At 46.3% G+C, this 18,273-nt stretch overlaps 1 protein-coding gene across 1 annotated transcript in view; it reads left to right on the forward strand.

Annotated features, from left to right (window-relative positions):
* Gnb4 (G protein subunit beta 4) overlaps positions 1–17,569 on the forward strand; it is a 47,163-nt gene extending 29,594 nt beyond the window's left edge. The window contains exons 5-10 of the mRNA XM_050138381.1: positions 679–742; positions 2,609–2,771; positions 3,891–3,957; positions 4,050–4,251; positions 9,808–10,024; positions 13,062–17,569. Of these exons, the coding sequence (XP_049994338.1) occupies positions 679–742; positions 2,609–2,771; positions 3,891–3,957; positions 4,050–4,251; positions 9,808–10,024; positions 13,062–13,168 (820 nt within the window). The 3' untranslated portion in view covers positions 13,169–17,569. The remainder of the gene's footprint in view (positions 1–678; positions 743–2,608; positions 2,772–3,890; positions 3,958–4,049; positions 4,252–9,807; positions 10,025–13,061) is intronic.
* The last annotated feature ends 704 nt before the right edge of the window (positions 17,570–18,273 follow it).

The following is an 18,273-nucleotide window of genomic DNA, read 5'->3' on the forward strand; positions in this document are numbered from 1 at the left end:
AAAAACTCCATTTCCTACAGATTGCCCTTTTTTGTTGTTGTTTCTGTTTTTTTGAGACAGGGTTTCTTTGTGTAGCCCTCACTGTCCCAGAACTAGCTCTGTAGACCAGGCTGGCCTCCAGCTCACAGAGAATCCTCCTGTGCCTGCCTGCATGTGCCTCTGTATGGGATTAAAGACACATGTTATCAACGCCCAGCCCACACATTGTCCTTTTATTAATGCAACAACCCTTAATGTAGTCCTTTTATGTCTTTGACTCTTTGGTCTCCACGGTACCCACAGCACGGCCCTTCACTCGCAGGCTCTTGGGTGACAGCCTAGGCTGGACAGGATGTGGATTTGGGCCTGGGTCTCCTGTTAAGTCACTAAACCTGTCAGTCAGGGCTAAGCTCCTCCACTAGTATCCACGGAAACCTCTATGGGTAACCAAAACGTCACAGGGGGAAACCTGAATCCTAGACAGAGACTCTTTTAGTCAGTGGCTAAATATTCTTTCTGTTCTAAGTGTTTGGCATGGAATATAACGTTTTTAAAGGCTGGCAGAAAAGTTATTTCGGTATACAGGTTTTATTGGAAAAACTGTGTTCTCTTCTGCAGTGTCCTTCAAAGATGAAATGTATATAACTAATTAACCATTTTTCCTCTCAGTGTCCAATTGTTCTTGTGTTTCTCCTCTAGGCTACTAGTCAGTGCATCCCAAGATGGAAAATTAATTATTTGGGATAGCTATACCACAAATAAGGTAGAATTTCTTCATCTTTCTCTTAAATGATCTTGTATTTGTTTACCGCCTGGCAGTTCCTTCTCATTCAGAGCCCCTCCTTCTGAGATGAATTTATTCTAGATCCAGAGCCGCTATTAGGACAGACACACTTGCTTTTAGTGCTGAGCTCCTTTTATTTCTAGGGACACACTGTAAGAACAATGTCTGTGTCAGTTTGAGTTTCCCTCCTACTTCCTCCCTCCCTCCCTCTCTGTCTGTTCCCCCCACCCCTCTTCCTCTCTTTGATAGGCTCCTATTTAGCCCAGGCTAGTCTTGAAATCTATGTAGCTGAGGCTGGCCTTCAGCTCCTGGTTGCCCTGCCTCTGCCTCCTCAGTGCTGAGTTTACGGCCATGCGGGCACCACACCTGCCTGTGAAGACCATCATTGTTATATAGACACGAACTTTTACAATTTCCAGTTCCTACGGTGAAATAACACTGACTTTTTTGTTGGGGGTAGATTATGGGTGATGGTTTCTGGATAGCTTTTCCCTGGCTTCCTTCAGAGACCACTTGGCTTTTCTGGATGACTCAGAAGATAGACACATTGAATTTGTTGAAATCTAATAGTGAAAATCTGCATTTTCTTATTGTACCCAGTATAAGGAATCCTTGATTCCAGGTTGCTGAGTAGCAGTGCAGACATGGAGGGGGGCATATTTTCTAAGTCACGTACTTTTGTAGATTGTATGCGTTAGCGGTAACTTACTGTGCAGTCAGAAGCAGTATTTGGTGAAACGGATAGTCCTTAAGCCTCTCCCCCTGCAGTGCTGAGGCCGGACTCAGGTCCTTGCCCGTACACAGCAGGTGCTGTGTCCATGAGCTGCACTCTCAGCCTGACTGAGACTTCAAAGGTGACTAATTTGTAAGCTAACAGCTTTTGTATCCTAATTGGTATTAAGCTAGTCTTGTTCAAACCTATTTTCCTAAACCAGAAAAACAGATACACTTTTATGATATTATTTTAGGTCCAGAGGAAGCGTGGTAGTATCTGTCCCAGGATGTGTGGATACCCTGTGTGGGGTTAGTCTTGGTAGATCAGACACCTTCAGCTGTTCCACCTGACCTGCCTCTAAGTCTCCTTGCGATCCTGGAATGGATGCTGTTACGACAAGGGCACCCAAGCAGGCCCCAGGGAAAAGCCATTCGAATTGGTTCCCTCGGTTCCCTCCCTTTTATGGTTCAGTGTTCAGCACAGGAGATTCCTCTTTTGAGCATTAGTGTGCCAATGATTTTGCTAAAATCTTTACTCATATTTTACATCTTATTCAGTAGGCAGGGGCAAGCAGATCTCTTGGAGTCCAGTCTGGTCTACATAAGTAACTCCAGGCCAACCGGGCTGTCTATTAAGATAGTTCCTCAAAAAGTAAAAACTATATATATATATATATATAGCTTTGCTTTTATTTAAAACATTGGAAGGGTTCTGGGGCTAGAGAGGCGGCTCACTTGGCTAAGCGCTCTTGCTGCTCTCTTCCAGAGGTCCTAAGTTTGGTTTCTAGAACTTGCATCCAGGGCTTACAACTCCCTGTAGTGCCGGCTCTCGGGCATTCAGTGCCTGTGGTTCTGAGGGCACTGCCCATGAACACACAGGCACATAGTTAAAAATAAAACCATCCCTAAAACGAACGCTTTAAGTGCAGGTGGCCTGCTAACACAGAAAGGGGCATCCTGCGGTGTTTCCAGGTCACGTGACCTCCTTTCCCGAGCTCCTGCCTGTTCTTCGCTATGCCTGATTTCCAGCAAAGCTTGCCTCACCCTAAGCAGGTTTAAGAGTGCACTGAACACCCCTGTAGTCTTTCCCCATGACGAACCCCATGCCTCTGTGCATTGTTTGTGTGGTAGATGCATGCCATTCCGCTGAGGTCTTCCTGGGTGATGACCTGCGCCTATGCCCCATCTGGGAACTATGTTGCCTGTGGAGGCTTGGACAACATCTGCTCCATATACAACCTGAAGACACGTGAGGGGAACGTGCGGGTGAGCAGAGAACTGCCAGGGCACACAGGTGAGCCATTTACCACCCCCCACCCCCGCTCGGTCCCCGTCTCCCCCTTCCTGACAGCGGGCACACAGGTGAGCCATTTACCCCCGCTCGGTCGGTCCCCGTCTCCCCCTTCCTGACAGTTGAGCAAGGATTCTTGGCGGACTGTGACCAGAGGCAAAAGGACGCAGCAATTATTGAGCTAGCTAGGGGTACTAGCTCCCAGCCTGCAATGCACTCCAGTCATTGTTACTTCATTTTGTTGCGGGGGCTGCCCCTGGGGCCTTGAGCTCACCGAGCATGCACCCTGCATGGAGGTGGACTCCTACCCCTATGTTTTCTTCCTTCAAATATAACTGTATTGCTTTGTAAACATGACAAATTTTGCTACCCAAAAAAATCCAGACAATCCTAAAAAATACAAAAGAAAGCAAATCCAGCCTTCTGCGCTTTCTGCTGCCCTGGAACAAGGTTCGGGACTGTGTTGTCTGACCGCTGGAGTCATTATGTCCGAAGGCCCTGTTATTCAGGAGGCCCCTGCCACTCCTATCCTTCCTGTCTGTGGTTTGGGTGCTGCCGGCTGACCACGTTTCTACAGGGTCTCACAGTAGTGTTTCCCTGCCGTTTGGGGACTCTGGAATGCTGACGGACAGGAGTCATGCAGATGTTGCATTTCCCGTCACACTTTCACAGTATTTTTAGGGTCTTCCCCGGTGCTGGGCCCATTCTGCCAGAGGTTCTAGGCTATAGGAGCACTCTCTCGGGTGTGTCCAACCTGCAGCCTACAGACTGCATGGAGCCCAGGGAAGCTATGAATGCAGCCCAACACACTATCACAAATATACTGAAAATAAAAACACTCCTCACAATTTTCAAAAATCTAACTGATTGGTTCTTAAGCATGAATTTTGTAGACGACATTGTTGTGGTCACAGTGTCAAGGTCAAACACTGTGCTGCTGCTAACAGGCTACCGTGCTTGATGCAGTCACTTTGAGTACTCCTGTGTGATACATGAGAGCCTCAGAAGACAGCGAGGAACTGCAACCATTAAAGCGGAGCCACACGGCCCACTGACAAGGCCCTGTCGCCCGAGTTTTTATCCCAATCCTGTGTCACCTGACATTTCTGCTCTCCGCTGCAGGCTACTTGTCCTGCTGTAGATTCCTAGATGACGGACAGATCATCACCAGCTCAGGAGACACGACCTGGTGAGTCCCTTCCCAAAGAAACCTGTCTTCGTGGGCACAGACCCTGGGGCGGGATGTGGTCATTTTGTGTCTGCCCTGGCGTTTCCTCACAGTGCTCTGTGGGACATCGAGACGGGGCAGCAGACTACCACCTTCGCAGGACACTCGGGTGACGTGATGAGTCTCTCACTGAGTCCTGACCTGAAGACCTTTGTTTCTGGTGCTTGTGACGCATCTTCAAAGCTGTGGGATGTCCGAGACGGCATGTGTAGACAGTCTTTCACAGGACACATCTCGGACATCAACGCTGTCAGCGTAAGTGAAGCACGCTTGGCTTTTTGTTCTGTTGGTTTGTTTTGGGGACAGAGTCGTTGTAGCCCAGACTACGAGGCTGATGAAACCCCCTATTCCCAATCCCCCTGATCCTGCTGCCTCCACCTCTCAAAACTGCACTGTGTCTAAGTGCTGCACATGACACCATTATAACAGAGCACTTCCGTGGATTCTTACGACCAGTGTGCTCTTACAACACCAGATCCTCAGCAGCTCTTGATTGTTAACATTTTAATCCACAAATCTGAGTGCTTATTATTTTTAATTTTTATTATTTTTAGACAAGATACAAGATACACACACAAACACATTTCTGGGCTTCTAACACACGATCCACTTAGTCTCCGCACTGTTTTCTGATAGAACCTGTTAGGAAGGCTGGGGTGTGAGGCTCGCCGACACTGCAGCTTGTCCGGTTTCAAAGCTGGCACATGGCAGAACTGGCACCTCCCTGATTTGGCTATCTCTCTGCAGAGAGCAGCACCCCCTTCCTGAACACTGCACCCTGTGTAGCTCCCCTTGACACCGAATGGCTTTTCAGGGTTTGTGTTTATTATTCCCACTCTAAAAGTCATATTCATGTGGTTCTGCAGATTACGACTGTCTAGTTCACTTTCTGTTGCTATGATAAAACACTAACTGCTGTCCCCAGAGTCAGGATCCCCAAAGACCACCAAGTGATTTTGTTATTATTGCAGCCTGCTAGGTCTGACCATCCTATACAAGGGCAGGACGGCAACCACTCGAGGAGGCAGGAGCATCTTTTATGCTGAAGTGAGGGGAGTGTCTACGGGAGTTAGGTCGTTTTAGACATGATTAACTTAGGCAAGTGGAAATCATATTAGTATGTCTTCATACTAATATACTAGCCAGGGACTACAGTTTTCCATTGGGGGCAGGCCCTGTCCTTGAACTGCTGTGGGGGCTGGCGCAGGCCTGGCCCGGCCTGGGACTGCATGTACCAGGCCTCCTGGCTGATGCGGGTGTTGAATATTGATTGCCCTTTGTTCTTGGCTTTTCCTAAGAAACTGCTTGTTCAGTCTGAGGAAACTGAAATTGAGGCCTGGTCTCTCTGAGAGAAGAGTGAGCACCTGTTATGGCGTCTGCTTGGTCCTTCCCTGGCTAACAGAAACTTGAGAGGAGTTTATTCCGGCTTACACGTTAGGTGACAGTCCATCACTGAGGGCAGAAAGGGCAGGAACTCTAGATAGGAACTGGAGGCAGGAGCTGAGGCACAGACTGAGGAATGCTGGTCCCATTTGCTCCCTATGGATTGCTCGGCTTGGTTTTTATAGCCCAGGATTACCTGTCCAGGGATGGTACACAGCACTGTGGACTGGGCTCTCCCACATCAATTGTTCATCAAAAATGCCCCATAGGCTTGCCTACAGGCCCGTCTGATGGAAATGGAGGCATCTTAGCTAAGGCTCCCTCTTCCCAAATGACTATGGTTTGTGTTGAATGGACAGAACCTGAGCAATACAGAATCACAGAGAGCAAGTGCTTGGCTCCCCTCTTTCAGGTCAGCCTGCTTATACTATAGCATCCCAGGGAAGGCACACCTGCCCCAGCCATCATGGGTCACTTTTACAAGCCTGAGTGTGTCCTCTTATAGTCAAAATTACCAAGGTTTTTTTTTTTTTAAATATGTACAGTGTGTGTGTGTGCGCGCACACCTGTGTGAGCAGGTGCTTTGAAGGCCAGAAGAAGGCATCAAATCTGGAGCCCCCAGAGGTGGGGTTAGAGTGGACTACAAACTGCTTGATGTGGGCGCTGGGCACTGACCCCTGGTCACCTGTAAGAGCAGCAAGTGCTGTCAGTTTGAAAAATCAGGAACAAATGTTGAATTTTATCCAACACTTTATCTGTTGAAATGTGTGGGTTCCCCCCTTCTCTGTCCCAGCCCCCGGGGTGTGTCTGTCTGCGTGGTGCTGAGTGTTGAATGCAGGCCAACAGGAATGCTAGGCAGGTACTCATTTTTGTTGTTTGTTTCTTCTTTAGAGCTTGGTAAAAGTTAATTTGTTTATTATTATTTTTATTTTTTTGGTTTTTCGAGACAGGGTTTCTCTGTAATTTTGGAGCCTGTCCTGGAACTAGCTCTTGTGGACCAGGATGGTCTCAAACTCACAGAGATCCGCCTGCCTCTGCCTCCCAAGTGCTGGGATTAAAGGCGTGCACCACCACTGCCCGGCGTTTATTATTATTTTAAATTTTGTGTGCGAGTGATGTGTGGTACGTGTGCATGAGTATGGGTGTAAAGACCTGTGTGTACACAATCAGAGGCCCAAACAAAATCAGCTGTCCTCCTCTGTAACCGGCTACCTTACTACTTAAAACAGGTCTCACTCAACTGGAAGCTTGCCTTCCTGGCTGAGCTGCCTCATCAGCAACATCTCAGAATCATCTGCCCGTCCACAGTGCTGGGGTTACAGGCACACTCAGCCACGCCCACAGTGCTGGGGTTACACTTGGCCATGCCCACTGTGCTGGGGTTACACTCAGCCACGCCCATAATGCTGGGGTTAAGGACACACTCAGCCAAGCCCAACTTGTCACCCAAGTGACAAGGGATTCAAGCTCCATGTCCTCATGTGCTCAGGCAAGCTGAGCAAGTGCTCTCTCCAGCCCTACAACAGTGAGTTTACAGAGACTGATGCTGTTTTCCTTGTTTGTGGGATGAGGCACTAAGGGGCCATCTTTGTTGAGTTGTTAGTAAACACTGAGGCCCCTTTTGAAATGAAATAGTTGGGAGAAAAATATTGTATAAACAGGCTAGGCCTTAGGACAAAGACCATGCCATGGTCCCAGCACAGGAGAATTGCCGCAGATTTGAGGCCAGCCTGGGCTAGAGTGAGGTCTGGGACAGCCAGTGCTACACAGAGAAACCCTGTCTCAGAAACCAAAAGCCAAACAAGCAGCAGCAGCAAGGAAAACAAAACAAAAGCCAAGAGTGGCCTGGAGAGGTGAGGATACAGAAGAAGCGGCCAGGAACACCAGCAGAGGGAGGAGGTTAGGGAAGGCTTTGAACTTCAAGGAACCAAACCACGAGGCACATGGTGGGAGGAAGGAAGACTTTATGGTCCCGGGTCCTGCAGTCGTCCAGGAATCTATGAGGAAAGCATTTCCTGTTTGGAATGGAGAAGCCGTGTTCACCAAGAGCAGCCTCCGCCATTTCCAGGAACCTGTGAGTCTCGTCAAGCTGCTGCCCAGCAGAACTGTGCCTGTGGGACTCTTAGTGAAACAGTCGGGGACTGTCTCCCTGTGCTTAATAACAGCTGGAAATAACACTGCCCCACTATATAAATCCTTCTCAAACTTCCAACTCTATAGTCAGATCTGAGAACGAAAAAAGATATGCCAAGAAGCTGAGAGGATATAATTACAACATATTTGTATTTAGTAATCAGAAATACATTTAATTGAAGCAACTATATCCCTCAAACAACTTATTTATTTTAAAACCTAAGGGTAGGTTATATTAATACTAAGTTATTAGTTATTAAATGTTAATATTATTTTAAAACCTAGTAGTGTAGTTCAGAGTTGAGCACTTGCTCAGCATATATGAGGCCCAGGGCTGATCCCCACACAGGAAAAGAACACAGGCTGTTGCCGGGAATTTAGTGGATGATATAGCAGAGGATCAATAGAAAAACTAATTAACAGCTGGACAACTGCTTAAGAATGAAGAAATTAAGTTAGAGCACTACTTTATTAAAGGCTCTTTATTAAATAGACTCCAGATTGATAAGATTAATATGTGAAATTAAAAGAACTAAACCCAAGTACGCACTATTCTTTAGAAGCGATGAAGGAAGCTGGGGAGATGCTCAGCTGGTACTCACTGTGCTCACATGAGGACTCAGGTGAAAAGGCTGGCCTGGGAGGACCGCCTGTTGTCAATCCCAGCACTGGGGAGCAGAGGCGGGAGAGAACCCATCTAAACAGCGACCAAAAGAGGAACTAGAGAATGACCCAGGAAAATGCCTGATGACTTCTGGCATCACCCTGTGCGCTCACATACAAATGTGTAAGGAATGAAAGAAAGCGGGGTATGGTGGCACATGCTTGGAATCTCAACACTCAGGAGGTAGAAGCAGGGCGAGGATCATAAGTTCAAGGCCATCCTCAGCTACTCAGTGATTTAATATCAGCAGGGGATAAAGGAAATCCTGTCTCAAAAACATAACCAAAGAAATAAGTGAAGCCTAAACAAACCCGACTCTGTGAAGCCTTAACACGCTGCGGAGCCACGTTTGAGCAAATAAAACCAATGTACAGACATTTTGTTTCTACACAGTAAGAAATCAGTGTCAGTAGCTCAACTGCAGAAAACAAAACTGTCCTGAGAAAACAGTTCCCAGGAGCTGGAAGTGCTTTGACTAGGCACATGTGGAAAGGCGCACTGACCAGGGCTGCAGCAGGAAACGCTACTCAGGTGCCAGGCATGCCTGGGTCTGTACCCCTCCATTGCCAGTGGAGGGGGAAGCTGTCTGTTTTCTGTCTTTCTGCATGTGTAATGTCTGTGATGTGTGTGCAGGTGTTGTGTAGGCCAGAGGCTGACGTTGGGTGCCCTCTTCACCTTATTCAGAGGCAGGGACTCTCAGTTGAACCAGTTGACCTATACTAGTTACTGAGTGTGCTGGGGCAGGCCTCCACACTCGGCCAGCATTTACTGAGGCTTCCTGGGCTCCACAGCATGGCATGAGGGTGGCATTCATTAGCAACCCCAATGTAGTCTTCTCAGGCACACGAGTGCTTTACCTCCCGAGCCATCTCCCAGCCGCAGGGTTCCGTATGTTCTAAAATCTTTCCAATTTATTTTTCATAATAGAATTCTGGAATATTTAAGTAGACATCCTGTAAATAGTAATACTTGACTTACGATCAACATGGGGAGTTTTGGTTTGCTCTGATTCTGACTCACGTGCAAGAACCTCCTCTTCAGCATCCTGGTGGCCCCTGGTCCTGGGAGGTCACTGCGCTGATGCTGACCTTAGTGTGAGCATGCAGTCCGTGCGCGCTGTCCTAGTGCAGCACACTGTTCCTGACTCCTAAATGACAGGCACCCAGTACGTCTGCGCTGAAATGTACGGATCAGACAGGCGAAGGACCACAGGCGGCGTTGCTGATACTGTGTGCTGAGCAATGGCCCGTGCACTTTGCATGTGCTATTCAGCCTAAATCTTCAACTAAACGAAAGCCCAGAATATTAAATATATATATGTATTAGGCCAGGTGTGGTGGCTCACACCTTTGTAGCCCTAGCACTTAGGAGGCTGGAGCAGAAGTGTTGTGCGTTCTGGGCCAGCCTGGGCTATATGGCAAGACACTGGCTCACATAAAAAGAAACAAACTTCTCAGCAGTCACTGAAACAGAAAGAAGCAAAATTAGCCTCAGAGCCTGCCCCACCTCCCATCCCCGGTTCTCTGTCTCCAGGTCTCCGCAGGCATCTATTATGGTGTAGACCAACCTCACCTCCAACGCCAGCCTCTCTGCCTCCATTGTTGTTACCTTGTTGTTTTTCTTCTTTTTAGTTCTTCCCAAGTGGCTATGCCTTTGCCACGGGCTCCGATGATGCCACCTGCCGGCTCTTTGACCTCCGTGCAGACCAAGAGCTACTGCTGTATTCTCACGATAACATCATCTGCGGGATCACGTCCGTGGCTTTCTCCAAGAGCGGCCGCCTTCTGCTGGCCGGCTATGATGACTTCAACTGCAGCGTGTGGGATGCGCTGAAAGGAGGCCGGGCAGGTCAGTGATGTGGCCAAGGCAGGTTCTGTTTCAGGAAGCCTGAAGAGGCTCCCACAGACACTGAGGCTGGCTGGGCATCCGGGAGCTGTCAGAGCAGCAGCTGGGCGGCTCTCCTTCGTATCTTTATTACCTTTGATGGTAGCTGGAGGAACACTTATCCTACTGAAAAATGACATTAGGTCCTAGAATGGTAAATTAGGGGTCAGGAGCAGTAAATATAAATTGGTGCCTTCTTGCACAAATCAGTTTTCTTTTTCTTACATCCTGGTTGGTTTGTTTATTTATTATTCTGAGACAAATCCTTATGCTTGGAAGTCACTATAAAGGCCAGGCTGGCCTAGAGCTCAGTGTTACCCTGCCTCAGCCTTCCAAATGCTGGGATTGCTGGTGAGTGCCGCCATCATACCCTGCTAAGATGTCACTTGGGGCTATACCATTGCTCTCTAACCTAACAGGAAGCATGGCTTCTGCAGTGGCTCATGCTCTTGAGGCTGACCCTGAGGATATAGGCAGACTGTCTTCCAGGCCTCAACAGGAGCCCTCCCATTAAAAGCCAACATAGCAACCATACTGGAACTGGGATTAAATGGAGTAATTTGTAATGTTAACTGAAATAATTTAAAATTATACTCCAGAAGCTGGGCAGTGGTGGTGCACGCCTTTAATCCCAGCACTCAGGAGGCAGATGCAGGTGGATCTCTGTGAGTTCAAGGTTGGTCTGGTCTACAAGAGCAAATTCCAGGACAGCTAGGACTGTTACACAGAGAAACCCTGTCTCGGAAAACCAACCAACTAACCAAACATATAGGGTGTGTGTGTGTGTGTGTGTGTGTGTGTGTGTGTGTGTGTGTGTGTACTCTGTATACACATATGGCTGTGTGTACTTTGTTACTATAACACAGCAAACATATTTTCTGCACCCCAAGATAAACTGGTAGGGTGCAATGGTGTATACCTGTAATCTCAGGAGACACACAGGAGGATCACAACTTTGAGGTCAGCCTGGGCTACACATCAAGACCCTCATCTCAGAAAAAAGCTTGAAATAGCACGCCTGTGTTACTGCCAGTTTGCTCCTTTCCCACACATCCCTGTCCCCTGAAACTCCTCCCTGTGCTCCCCACCACTGTCTGACTGACTCAAGAGGAAAGCTGGGATCACAGGTTAACAAGTCAGTTCTAATCTCCATTCTCACCAATCAACCGCTTCTTTCTCCCAGTCAGCAGATAGGTTAGTGGCTGATCCCCTAGTCTTAAACTGGCATTGGTCATGTGACTGGCATCACAGAAGAGCAAATGGGAGGGTGTCACCCCTTACTGTCCAGTTGTTAATGCAGTTCTGTTTTGACACACTTGCCCCCACTTAGTCCCAGGGATCCCCATCTCCACTACTGCAGACCTTGTAGCTTCCAGCTCTGTTGCTGTCTTGTGCCTCTTTTGCTCAATCCCTACCTTTAGAAGCCCTCAGAGTTGTTGGACGTACAGGCTCTCAGCTCTCATGGGAATTAACTTCTCAAGTCAGTTAACAAATCACAGAGTTCAGAGTTTGTACCTTGCAAGTAGATTTTTGTAAATAACATGTTGCCCAATGCCAGCGACTCCAGAAATGAGGAATTCTGTATTTGGCTGTTACCTCAATCTGCTAGTATCCATCAACTCATTTCTAATATGCTTGATTGAGTTCCCGGTTTGCTTTGCTGATAGCTGTCTTCATGGCTGGCTTAGTACAGCCTCTCACTTTAAAGCCAAATCCAGACTTGGGAGCCCTTCTCTTCCCTGTCCTTTCCGGGTGACTGGAGAGGCCACCGCTGTGCTTTCTTCTTACTTGGTATTCCAAGTAAAGTTGCCATCCATACACCGCCAGACTGGAAACGCTACTGGGAATACTTCAACAGGATACACTTCTGAGAATGAAAATATGTTTAAAGAGAGATGGTGCACTTGAACCTCAGAGTCCCTGACCTTCGTGATTAGGAGGGCTGATAGGTGAGGCGGCTCTGAGGGAGCCAGCGACTGTTCACACATTCCTTGACACGAGATAATGAAAGGATATTCTCATCTTCATTGAATGTTTGCATTTTCACTCAAATCTTGAGAACTGTTTATTTTGTCCTGTGCAGTAAAAAAGGGGATGGGTGAGTCTGAGGTCACTGCAGCGAACAGAACGTAATGAGCTCAACGTCTTCATCAGGTTAAAACCAGTTTGTGTTTGGTGATGAACAGAAAGAACAAAATGAATGGTTTGGGTCTATTTTGGAGATAGGATGGAAGGAAAAGTACACTGTATAGAACTTCCATTTAAAAATGTGTTTTTATTGAAAGTAGCACAGTTCAGTAGCAGAATTGGAATATCATGAACTTACTGAGGGGTGGAATTTGTTTTTACATGTTTTCCTAGGCAGAAAAATTACAAAACTCCCAGGTACAATGGCACACACTTGCTATCCCAGCACCTGGGAGGTAGATGAAGGATTGGGATCTTAAGATTATCTTTGGCTGGGTCACAAATTCAGCATCAGCCTGGACTACATGAGACCTCTTTTCTCAATTTTTCTTAAATGGTTGACAGTTTATTGCCCTGGAAAACTATTCAGCCTATTGTTGCTCCTAACTATGGTTTAAGGCTTCTAAGTGTTGTAGATAACAGGGTTCGTTTTAAAAAGTAGGAGGTGAGTCACCTTTTGAACTGTAAAAACAAGAAAGTGTCTACAAGACACTCTTCTCCATTTTTCTTCTTTTTTTCTTTTTAAGATAATGACTTTTCAAAAATCGGAAGCACAAATTGATGTTTTCGGGTTTTTTTTGTTTTGTTTTGTTTTTTAAATTTCACGTAACCCACGGTGTCTTGTACTGTGCCTGATTTGCCCTGCTGGCTGTGTCCCCAGGATGCCTGTTTGTTTTTCTTTTTATTAATTAATTTATTTATTAAAGATTTCTGTCTCTTCCCCGTCGTTTTCTAATCACCATCTGCATTGTAATGCACAACTTTTGCAGTTCTGAAACTCCAGTGTTAACTCTGTCTTGACCTTTCTTTGTAGGTGTCCTTGCTGGTCACGACAACCGTGTCAGCTGCCTAGGCGTGACTGATGACGGCATGGCTGTGGCCACCGGCTCCTGGGACAGTTTTCTTAGAATCTGGAATTAACAGCGTTCTCCAATGGCTATCCAGAGATCCATGCTACAGCCTACAGCTGTGAGAAGAAACTCTACCTTCTGTTTGTGGATGAGGATTTTTCTATTGAGATTACATACAAAAGAAAGCGTCTTTGAATAAAGTACAGCCAAATGGTGGTCAGAGACAATCAAGACTAAGGTCCCCTGCTGAGGGCCAAGGGCCTGGGTTTTGAGCAGTTGTGCTGACATTAAGTCCGACAGATTCCTGCTTGTGCTGGTCCTTTCTCTGTAGATTAGAATGCACATTCTGTAGCAGGTGACTGTGTGTTTGCATTTTGTTAGGGACTCCCCTTGAACTCTGTATATATGAGAAACATCACATTTTTAAAGTATTGTCATGGTAGAGCCAGGACCCATAATAGGCAGAAGTGATATTGTAGATATATGTGCTGTCTGAAGGTGTCCGTCCCCTTGGGCTCTGACATTGCATTTGAGTCACGATGGCCTCCTGATTAGGAGGGCTGATAGGTAAGGTGGCTCTGCAGAAGCCAGTGGCTGTTCATGCATTCTTTGCCATGCTGGGGATCTACGTAAATGCTTCTTTTGAGTCATTTGAGGGGACAGGTGATGTGAAGGCCAGGGGGTGAAAATTTCACCAACAGAGAGGGGCACACTGAAATGTCATTACAATTTATTATAACCAGTAGACATTGGCATGTATCTTAATTTTTGGTATTCTAAAAGGCTGAGCCCTTTGAACCTTTAGATCTTGCTGTTAATTTCTCATTCTGAAATCAAGTTTGTAGAATGTACTTGTATTTCACAAGTTTGACAAAACCTGACATGCCCCTGCTTCTGAAGACTCCTATCCAGTATTCTCTGTAATGGGTAGGAAACAGTGGCTCACCTTTAACATCTTTGAGAACTGTAAACTCACCCACTCAGCTGGCACTAACATATATAAGACGGCTTTATGAATTGCGTAATGTGAGATCTGAATTGGTATAAATTATCTGCACCCTTAAACCTTTGCTCTTCTATTTTGGTGGTGCTGCAGAAGGAATCTAGGGCCTTGTGCCCACCAGGCTTGCTCTGCACCCTGGCTCCTCAGAGGGAAGCAAGCGCTCTGCTGCCGTGCAGTAATTCCTCCAGAGCACGACATACCTGTTCCAAGGCAGCTTGCAGCTGAGTGTGCAGAGCTGGCCCCTCGAGCCTACAGCATTGTTTCAGAGGGTCCGCTCACAGCAGGCTGTCCAATTGCTCTGTCCTGCCTCGCCTCTTGTTTTCTCCTACAAATTTAAATGACTGACAATAGCAGACTGTTACCTCTTGCAGGGTGCTGCCTTCACGGGTTACCTGGAGGTATACAAAACATTGTTTGAAACTCGTATGTTTGTTAAAGTTGATCACCTGTAACTGTAACTTTAACACTTCCAAACTCCGGCATTTTCATCCTTATACTGTGACTGTGCCCGTGTATGTGTCTGCTGGGATGAAATCAGCAGCAGCGTTATTAAGGTCAGTTGTGCTTCACTTACTACAGTGGACAGAGCCTCCTCCCACACAGCTCCAGGGTTGGACCTGAGTGGGGCAGAACGGGAATGAAAAGCTGACAGACACAGGAGAGCTGGGGCCATGGAAGAAACTGCAGCCCCCAGGAAGTGAGTTTGTTACATGGCTGCTGCATACAGGTGAACAAGGAGGCAGCCTTTACGGTACGCAGCTGGACCACGAAGACAGGGTGAGGGCGCTATGGTGGACACAGCCCATCAAGACTCATACTCAAGCCATTCTCCCTGTCACAGCAGCGCCCGTGTCACAGCACACATTCGCTCCCCACAGCAGAGAGGTGAACCGAGATACAGTATTGAAGAGAAACAGACCATCAATGGCAGGTGGGGCTGTGTACCTCAGTCCTCATTTCTGGGACCCCTGTGCTCTTGCCTATTTGTGAAATAGGGAGGTTACTTTATGAAGCATAGCTCTCTGAAATAGGGCACAGTTTACTTAAAAGGGAAGAATAAAAAAGACAGTGCTGGGCTGGAATCTAGCCCTCCTTGTATGTGCTGCGCTGTACCTCTGGGCCGCACCTGCAGCCTACCCCACCCAAGCCAGAGTTGAGGCACATTAGAGGATCACAATCATTTCCCCAAAAGGGTGTGTTTCCAAGACTGCTGTGTTAACTCAGAACTCATCCAAAACTCTGTTCAAAACAGCACTTCTAATATGTATTTTAAAACGGGGCTAAAGGATTTAATCTGTGTGGTAAAGTGCTTGAAGCGCAGGGCCCTGGGTTCAGTCCTCAGCTTTGTCAGTCAAAAGTCATACTGAAGAATTCTATGGCCCTAAATATTTTAAAATGGAATTCAGGGCAGGAGAATTGGCTAAGCAGATAAGAGCACTTGTTACTCTTGCAGAGAACCTGGGTTCAATTCCCAGCAACCATGTGGCAGCTTACAACCACCTGTAACTCCAGTCTCAGGGAATATGACTCCCTTGGACACAAGGCAAACATTTGTACACATAGATCTATATTTAAAAAGGAGGTGTGCTTTCATGTTATTCAAAGCTTGTCCCTTACAATGCAGCTGGAGAGTAACCATGATGAACATATGGCTCACTGCACACAGTGCCAATGTTTGGCACAGTAGTGACCATAGTCAAACTGCTTTCTACTGGTGGGTACCTTTTGGGTTTCTCTGCAGTTTGTTGTGACTAAATAACACTGGCTTGCCTGAGACATCCTGAAATTAGCCTAGTTAATGTGCCTTAGCAGGTTGATGCTTAGCATGCAAAACATCAAACAAAAGTCGTCTTTGAGATCGGCAAGATTTTTAACATTTTGCTGTGGCTTCTGCCTTGGCCTCTAGCTGAGTCCACAAGCATCTTTCCCCGAGAGTATTGTAAAGGCACGTGATCTTTTCTAAGACATTCCTCAACCTGCTGTTCAACAAGGACAGCTCTACCCTGAGATGAGCAAGTTCGTTTTTGGCAGCTGTGCTCCATGTAATAGTCCAGGTCCCTAACAAGCTTGGACTCCGTTGTGATTCACATATACTGTAATGCATTCCAAATTCATAAAAACAGTGAGTGTTGGGCTCTGGTCCTTCAAGTTCAAGTCTAGTCAGTGGCTGTCATTTTAATTTAGACTTGGCAAGCTGACTGATGATGTGTTTCTGAGATGTAAGGAACTTGAATCTGAACATGACCTTCGCCTGGGGGGTTGCATGTGAAGGACCACTGAGAGTTGAGGCCAGTCAGCCAGGGCTATCAGGTGGAAACCTTATTTACCCCAGGGACTGGAGAGATGGCTCTTCTCACAGAGCACATGAGTACAGTTCCCAGTTCAACTGCCTGTAACTTCAAGGGGCCCAAAGCCCTCTTCTGGCCTTCTCAGGCCCTGCACACACAAACCTAATTTAAATAAATCCCCCTTTGAAGAAAAAAAGACCATAAAAATGACCATTCTATTGTTGAAAGTACTCTCCAATCCCATTGAAGACTTAGGTTTAGGTGTAAAACTAAGACTTTTAGAAGTGAAACTATTCAGGGAAATTAAGTGGGTACTAACATCTTGGATTTTGAATAATAATGCATTTTTGTATTAACTAGCCTAGAAAAACTGAATAAGCAGACCCCAGATGGGCCCTGCCATCATTTAAATATGGAACATCCTTTAGACTCTGCAGATCAGACCTGGCTTGTACTGTGTGTGTGCTCTGGCCACTGTGGAAGGCACTGGTTTTACCAAGATGATCTTAAACTGATCTTGTGGGACGTGAGGCGCACAGCAGGCTCACTTCTGCTGGTCACTGCTTACAGCAGGTGCTCATGGGATGTCTGAGTCAGCACTGTTAGCCACAGGCAGATGGAATATCTTGTATTTAGGAAATATTTTCCATGTTTATAGTTTTCTAAGAGTTTTTTTTTCCTTAAACCCAATGGCTGATTTTGTAAAACAGGTGTAATAATGTAGCATTATGAGGAAAAAAACTTTTCAACTAAAAGAACTGTATCCAACAAAATCTTCCATAGCATAGTCTGTTAACTCGGACTATGATACAGCTGTAGGCTGTCCAGGCCCTTCTGTCTTTTCACAACGGTGCTCTAACCTATCATTTTCTCCAAGAGGCTTCTCTTTGAACATCTGCATTGACTCACCAAAGCCATCAGATAGCATAAATGTGTCCTGAAGCAGATTTGAGAATTTTTCTATAAGGCACCATGTCCTCTAGTATTTTCAACACAGAAAGCCAGCTGACTATGAATGTCAGCCATATGTCTAAAGCTTTCCCACACAAGCAGAGGACCTGTGCCAGGATCCAACAGTGCTGAGCTAGAACAGTGATCCCCTATTTGTACAGTAGCTTGTGCAATGCTGTTGTAGTGAGCTGTACTATACTCTGTAATCAATAAAGTGCTTTTCACTGTCTTCATTGTACCATGTTTTAAGTCAAATTTTAGTGAGATTTTTAAAATTAAGTCCCAGAACTAATTCAAATTTAGTACTTCCATAGTTAACTCTACTTCCTTTGTTTAAATGCTGTTTTTGTTGTTGTTGTTTAATAAGAAAGGAAGTAAGGGAGAGACTGGTGTGTCACTGACCCAAAGCTAGCTTTTAGTTTATTATTAAAGCCACCAATTTCTCATTCACAGGTAGGTCATTCCTCCCTGTTTGGAGCATAAGAGCAGGTTTGTAGTTCTAGTAGTTGGGAGACAGACACAGGAAGATCCCAAGTTTGAGGCCAGCTTGGACTACATGTAAGACCCTGTCTCAAAAGAAACGACATGCTTCCCCTGTAGCTCACTTGGGGTAATTTAGTTCCATTTTTTAAATTGGAAAAAAAAAATCTATTCAATGTTTATATCTCAATTTTAAGATTAATGAAAGAGTTTGAAATAGTTAGAGTCAGGAATGATACACGCCTTTAATTCCAACATTTGGGAGGCAGAAGCAGGTAGATTTCTGAGTTTGAAACCAGTCTGATCTACAGATCAAGTTCCAGGACGGCCAGGGCTACGCAGAGAAACCCTGTGTCGAAAACACCACCAACAGAAAAGGTTTGTATTCTACCTGTTTAGGGAGTCCTGCTGGCTCAGTACTTACAAGTTGCATGCCTACCACGGAAAACCTCT

This window comes from Alexandromys fortis, unplaced genomic scaffold (assembly GCF_014885135.2).
Source record: "Alexandromys fortis isolate MF-2015 unplaced genomic scaffold, M_Fortis_MF-2015_v1.1 scaffold_15, whole genome shotgun sequence".
Taxonomy (NCBI): domain Eukaryota; kingdom Metazoa; phylum Chordata; class Mammalia; order Rodentia; family Cricetidae; genus Alexandromys; species Alexandromys fortis.